Source organism: Lolium perenne, chromosome 4 (assembly GCF_019359855.2).
Source record: "Lolium perenne isolate Kyuss_39 chromosome 4, Kyuss_2.0, whole genome shotgun sequence".
In the NCBI taxonomy this organism is placed as follows: Eukaryota; Viridiplantae; Streptophyta; class Magnoliopsida; order Poales; family Poaceae; genus Lolium; species Lolium perenne.
The window spans coordinates 41407069-41414754 of NC_067247.2; the positions used below are offsets into that span (position 1 = coordinate 41407069).

General features: G+C 40.7%; 1 protein-coding gene across 1 annotated transcript; it reads right to left on the minus strand.

Moving 5' to 3' along the window:
* Positions 1-6317: 6317 nt before the first annotated feature.
* Positions 6318-7025, minus strand: LOC127346714 (F-box protein At5g03100-like). The gene has a single exon (XM_051372988.1). It carries the CDS (start codon positions 7023-7025, stop codon positions 6318-6320), a length of 708 nt encoding a protein of 235 aa, XP_051228948.1.
* Positions 7026-7686: the final 661 nt, after the last annotated feature.

Consider the following 7686-nt stretch of genomic DNA (forward strand, 5'->3'; position numbering starts at 1 on the left):
CCCAACACTTGTCACTTATTGGAGAGTTACCACTAGTGTAGATCGCTGGGAACCCCGGTCCATCTCTCATCATCATATACTTGTTCTACATGTCATTGGAAGTAGTATCAACTATCTTCTCGTGCCATTGCTCTCATATTGCTATTACTGCTGCTATGTTACTGTTACTACTGCTCTCATATTACTGCTACTTTCACATCACCCCTGTTACTAGTGCTTTTCCAGGTGCAGCTGAATTGACAACTCAGTTGTTAAGGCTTATAAGTATTCTTTACCTCCCCTTGTGTCGAATCAATAAATTTGGGTTATACTACCCTCGAAGACTATCGCGATCCCCTATACTTGTGGGTTATCAACAGCACAACACAACCTTAGAACTTTCTGTCACTGTCCCAGGTGTCAATGCAGGCATGAACCCACTATCGAGCATAAATACTCCCTCTTGGAGTTACAAGCATCTACTTGGCCAGAGCATCTACTAGTAACAGAGAGCATGCAAGATCATAAACAACACATAGATATAACTTTGATAATCAACATAACAAGTATTCTCTATTCATCGGATCCCAACAAACGCAACATATAGAATTACAGATAGATGATCTTGATCATGTTAGGCAGCTCACAAGATCCGACAATGATAGCACAATGGGGAGAAGACAACCATCTAGCTACTGCTATGGACCCATAGTCCAGGGGTAGACTACTCACACATCACTCCGGAGGCGACCATGGCGGCGTAGAGTCCTCCGGGAGATGAATCCCCTCTCCGGCAGGGTGCCGGAGGCGATCTCCTGGATCCCCCGAGATGGGATCGGCGGCGGCGGCGTCTCAGTAAGGTTTTCTGTATCGTGGCTCTCGGTACTGGGGGTTTCGCGACGGAGGCTATTTGTAGGCGGAAGGGCAGGTCAAGAGGCGGCACGAGGGCCCCACACCACAGGGCCGCGCGGCCAAGGGGGGGGCCGCGCCGCCCTAGGGTGTGGCCCCCTCGTGGCCCCTCTTCGTCTCCTCTTCGGACTTCTGGAAGCTTCGTGGCAAAATAGGACCCTGGGCGTTGATTTCGTCCAATTCCAAGAATATTTCGTTACTAGGATTTCTGAAACCAAAAACAGCAGAAACAAAGAATCGGCACTTCGGCATCTTGTTAATAGGTTAGTTCCAGAAAATGCACGAATATGACATAAAGTGTGCATAAAACATGTAGATAACATCAATAATGTGGCATGGAACATAAGAAATTATCGATACGTCGGAGACGTATCAGGAAGTTCTAAAAAACGCAAATGATAATCTAAATAAGTTAAGAAGAGAAGAGGAGTCTAACTAGGCTCAAAGAGCGAAAGTCAAACGTATTCAAGAAGGGGGGAAATAATACGCGATATTTCCACTTGATTGCAAATGGGAAGCATCGAAAAAAGAATTTTTTTAGTTAGAACAACAGGAAGGAACCATTGTTGGTGAAGATAATCTAAAGGTCTATATTACTGAATTATATAAGAAATTGTTTGGGGCACCGGTTTCAAATAATATTTCGTTAGTAGTGGAAGAGACGCAGGATGTTCCTCAGATCTCAGATGTTGAGAATGAGATACTGACAGCTCCCTTCTTTGAGGAAGAGGTTTATGAGGCACTATCTAAAGCTCCCGGGCCAGATGGTTTCCCGGTGGAGTTTTATCAAAAAAATTGGGGGGGGGGGGGTGATAAAGCACGACTTGATGGCTCTATTCAATCAGTTTAGTAATGGGGCTTTGCCTCTTTACAAACTGAATTTTGGCATTATCACTTTATTAGCTAAGAAAGAGGATGCAATTCAAATACAGCAATATAGACCTATTTGTTTATTAAATGTGTGTTTCAAAAATATATTTATGTCAAAGTATAACACACGATACTAGGATAAGATCTCTACTGACACTATGCTTCCTACTACCGAGAAATCTACTCCATAAATATGGAGTTTAACTATGTGTCAACTTAAAATTTGATATCGACACACACACACACATATAGCATAAAAGCATCAGCTTAATATTCAAATTGTTCCTCTAGAGCAATTTTTCTTTACCAAATACTATATTTTACTATCATAGTAAAATGAATCCATGCATGATCATTTCATGCTTCTATTACATTGGTGCGACATAAAATTATGGAGCCTACATCATGAAATATTATTGAAGTGTCTTATGTCTATCAAGATAAAATCCATCATACATGAAACTGATTGAGTTTCTCACAAAACTATTATAGGTTCTCCATTATATGGTGATAATTATATTCACCATAAATAACCAATGTCAAAATACATATTTATGTTTTGGCAATGAATTTAACATCTCCCATCACTTTTGGAAAGAAGACCAAAGCTTTGATATAAGTATCATTCAATATCTCAATATTGAATGTCTACTCCATGGTCATTAAGAAATTACCTCGGCCATTAATATGCTCAATCGAAGTATTTTCATGAACTTACTTACTATCATAGTAAATGAGTTGCATGATCATCTCATGCAGGGTTAGAATATCCATCAATGGAATTCACTAAACTCGCATTAGATGAGAGAAATTAGATAAATATATATTCCTCTTTAAATCTCCACCAAAGAGATTTGTATAAACACAATTTTAATAGGTTCTCATTCACTTTTGAGGATTTATATTCCATTGTAGTTATTCAGATCTATTGTCTATAAAATAAACTCCAAAATTTATATTTTGTGATTAGGCAGTTTCAAATATATGCCTGATTCAAAAAGCTCAATGCACTTTACACCTTATTTCATTGGTAATGAAAAAAGCATTTTTTTTATTTCAGGCTATATGATGTCTTCTTGTAAAGAATCATTAGATACGCCCTATTAGTGATATATAACACTACCTGAAATTCAACTATTTCTCATAATAATCTAAATGGTCTTAAAAGGAACCATGGGAAAATAAATGTAAAGTGGAGGTAAAATGACAAGCATAAATATAATGGACGTGTTAAGAGGCATGAGATAACTATCAAGTTTATCGAATATGTTATTAGTTGAATCATTATACATATGAAATCCAAATTCCCAAGCCTTTTGGTTGGGTTATTCCACAAGCTAAACATCTAAGAGTTAAATGGGATTATTTTGAAGCTCACTTCAAGAAATATGTTTACGGATTATACTTATAATCTTCAACATGGAGAAAAGATAAGTCTAGTTCGGTTAGAGATACACTCCTTTTCAATAATAGTTTTATTGCGGATTGAAATTCCCAAGACATTTTGGAGACCTCGTTTAGTCTCATAACTATCGCGATATTTTATCTGGCCAATAATCATACTACCAAATGTGGTATGTTTTTCATTAATATCATGTTTCTTAGACCTGAAATTGCAATGGATGAACTAAATTCATACTAAACTTTGCTGCGTACAAACTATTTTTTTTGAATCTTGATAAATTTAAGAATTTTCATAATCTCCTTGGTCACCCATTATGGGGATAACGCAGAAAAAAAATTAGTGAAAATTTTGTTGGTCACAACTTAAAAGTTGCAAAATTCTCAACTCATCAGATTTTATGAGCACCTAATGTGTCATGAAATTTTTTTTTAAGTCTCTCACACTCCACTCAAATTTTCTTGAACTTATTCAAGAAGATACATGTGGAATATTCAACAAATATCCAAGTCATATAATTATTTCATGGTATTCATAGACACATCTAGTTGCTGGTCTTATGTGGGTATGTAATCTCCATAACCCCATGATTTAATGGTATTAATTGCTCAAATTATCAAATCAAGAGAAAATTATCATAACATATTGGTTTTACCAATTTTATTATCGCTTTCATGAGCATTTATGATTTTACTAAGTACCTCTTGTACATATCTAGAATGGTCTAACTAAATTCTTTGTAAAAAGAATCAAACTAATTAAATGACCACTACAACAAAATTTTGATACACCAACATATTGTTGGGAACATGCGGTCATTCATGGGCGTCCGAGCACTCAAACCTACATGAAAATTTTCAAGATGATGAAATCATTAATGAACAGGGCGATTATCTAAGGGGGAGTGTTAGGAATAGTTAGCGTTAGATATAAGCTAAGTAGGGAATTGGCTTTCCCATTAAGCTAACTATTAGCGGTTAGAATAACTGCGTTGGCCAAACGCTAACAACACCAAACAGGCACATGTAACCGACCTATATATGCATCTTGGGGACCTATAAATCACTAGTAGAAAAGAGGCCTTCCATCCCAACCCATTAGTCCCCAAATATTTTGACCCGGGACTCATATGGTCTTTAGCCCCAGTTCTGCTGGGGAATCGGGACAAATGGTCCGGCCTCCATGCCAGCGGGTTCGAGCGGGACCTTTTAGTCCCGGTTGGAGACACCAACCGAGACTAAAGGGCAATGGCAGGCTGCGGCCACCACCGAGACTAAAGAGGACTGCGACGGCTGCAGCCTGCCATTGCCCTTTAGTCTCGGTTGGTGTCCCGGGTTTTTTTGCTCCCCACACACCCTCCACCACCCCCCCTCCCCCGGCCGATCGCCTTTTTTTGCTTTGTAAAATACAAACGAAAATGATAGAAAATTAAAAAAATAAAATGTTTTGAGATTCTTGTATGTTATGCAACCTACTATTCGGTGAAATGAAGAAATTCAAAATTTGACTTTTTGCAAAAAAAGTTTGAAAATGGTAAAACGGTTTACGTCCGAATCTACCTGGGTTTACCCGGTTAGCCAATTTTTAGATCCTCAAAATTCCAGGAAGTTTGAAAGCGGGAAGATTTTAGTTTTTGCCAGAAATTCAGGATTTTATATTTTTTTATTTATAAAAAAAATAATTCCAAACGTTATTATTACATCATTACTACTGAAAATATGAAAAAATGTTAGATTTGGTTTCGCAAAAAAATTAATTTTAAAATTTCAAAAATAATAATAAATATTTTCATTTATTTATTCAAGATTATTATTACATCATTACTTTTGTTTATTAAAAGAATTATCTAGAGCATCAAAGAACAAAGAACTGTAACATCGTGATCAATAGGTTAATAGGATTGATATGATACTAGTATCAATAACGTGCGCAGAGCACTTGGAAGCAGGACGAAGGGCCTAAGGATGAGTGACCGAGCAAGCCATTTTTCTACTAGTGAATACCCAATTCTTGATCAATGAATAAGAGATTTCATTCTCACTTCTTTTACATCAAACATGAATCATCAAGTCACTGGATCTCTATCCGTGAAAACGACGGTCGCCATACACAGGCACCTAGGTACGTGCAAATTATCTTCAAAAATTTCTAGAGTTAAGAGCAAGTACGATAAGTCTTAGTCAGCTGGCTACAAAAATTAAAATAATATATTTATGTCTAGTTAAAGGAGAGAGAAGAGGAGAGAGAATGTAAATGAGCTCTTATGCAAGAGCTAGCTCTAGCACGTGCTCCTAGGCAAGTTGTGTCAATGAAAGGTGGGTCATCCATTAAGAAATTGGTACTCCCTCTCTCACAGTTTATTAGACGTGTGTGTATCCCTAAGTTGCAAATTTGGTCAAGTTAGCATTAGTTATATGATATAAAAATTATATTATTAGAAAATTTAAATGTTCTATTTTCTAATTTTTCTAATGATATAATTTTTGTATTATATAATTTAAACTATATAGGTTAAATTGGCGACCTAAGGATACGGGAGGACTAGTAAACTAAGACGGAAGGAGTACATTCTTATAGCTAACTATTATACTTATTGACTACAAGTTGACTATGGATGATATGGTATCTTTCTTATAGCTAATTGCTCTGAGTACAATCTTAAAAAATACGTTGACTTTTGGTGCGGGCCCCAACTACTCACATGGGTGGAGAGTTAAAGAATCGGAGCTGCAACGACGCAGACGGCCAAAGCCTTCAGCCGTATGAACAGAAACTGCACGTTCGTCATTCAAGTTCTACACAAAATAAAAATAAAAACGAGGGAATATTTCTGTGTTGTGAAAACAAGCTGAACGCACGCCATTACTAAAGATCGTAGCACCCTGAGCTATTGCAGCCTTCTTGCTTACATGCAACCTAGTACACTTGGAACTCACACCAGTCGGTGTTACAAATTGCTCTAAAAAAAGGCCGGTGTTACAAATCTATTCGGGAACAGATCGGTTAACGTGAACATATCAGATTTCATCGTATACTCCTTGTAGCCATAAGCGTCTCCTGATATACATGTCGACTTCATCCGCATACACGACGTTCTCCTCCGTCACCCAAGGCATCATCTCCAGGAGCTGTTCCCGGTCGTAGTTGTCAGATATCTCTAGGAAACGGAGCTTAATTCGGCGTGGAGATCCCAAATGAACATCTCCTCGTCGGGCGCTTCAAGATCGGCACCGCTCTCGGTGTGGCAGCCGACGATGGCCAGATGCAGTACAGAGGGCGAGAAGAGGGTGTCGCCCTCGAGATAGCAGCGCACGAGGACTAGACGCACCAGCGCCGGGCAGCAGGAGAAGTCCAGGAGGCCGTCGACGAGGTGGACGGCGTCGAGGTGCAGCGTCGTGAGGTTCGGCGAGGCGAAAGTCAAGAGAGACCGTGGCCGCCATGGGGCGAGCTCGTCCTCCAGGCGGACAAAGAGTGAGGGCGCGCGACACTTGGAAGACAGCGCGTGTCTGACCCACATGTCGACGTGGGGGTCGACCTCGCCGCGCAAGTACTCGCGATCGTAGAACTCGGGGTTGTTGTACGGGGATCCGGGGAGGGCGCGAGGGACCACCAGGTCGACGTCGATGTCGAACGAGCGCAGCAGCGGCGCCTCGCGGTTGACGAGCAGGGTGTTGACGAAGAGCAGGACGCCTTCTCCCTTGCCGTCCACGCTGACGGCGGGGGTGGATCTCCAGAGGTGGCGCCAGCGGCGGGAGAGGAGGGACAACTTCACGGCCTTGCGCGAGGGCAGGTAGGAGAGCACGTGCTTGAGGAGCTCGTCTGGCAGCGCGGCGAACTGGTCGCGGCGGCGGCTACCGCCCCTCATTTATCAAAGATTGATGCGCGCGGCTGCTGGTTCTGGAAGAATGGAGGAGAAGATAGATTGTGTCCTGCTTTTATATATAGCTGGGGTTTTTCAGCCATATACTCCACATGGCAACCGCTATAAAAAAATGGTATCAAATAATATTCGGTACGATTGCAAAGAGATTGGGTTCCGGAGCCGATTCTGAGATTTCCTAATTTTGATTTGTTTCCTAATAGGGAAGTGCTGGGCGTCCCCCGGGGATCTGAAACCCCAGCCCCCGGGTCCCCAGCCGTCGGATCGATATCATGTACGGTCAGATTTGCATGTAGCAAAAGAACACCTCCGGCAGAAAAAATAACACCCCGGCAGCAACTGCATGTAGCAAAAAACGGTTCACCCCATGAAATGAAAGAAAAGTTTGAGCTCGTCGGAGTCTTGCCAGAGACCTCGCCGGAGACCCCAGTAGCAAATATATTTTCCATTTGAAGCAAAATTGTAAAAATGTTGTAGCAAAAAAATTAATGATATGTTGCAAATCATCGGAGATACCAATAGAGACCTCGCCTTCAGTCGGCATCATCGTCGTCCAAGGTTGAAGCAACTCTATCTGGCCCAAGGAAGCAATGCCCGAAATCGGAAATTTTGTCAAAAGAGACCACCTGCCCCAATTCATTGACAA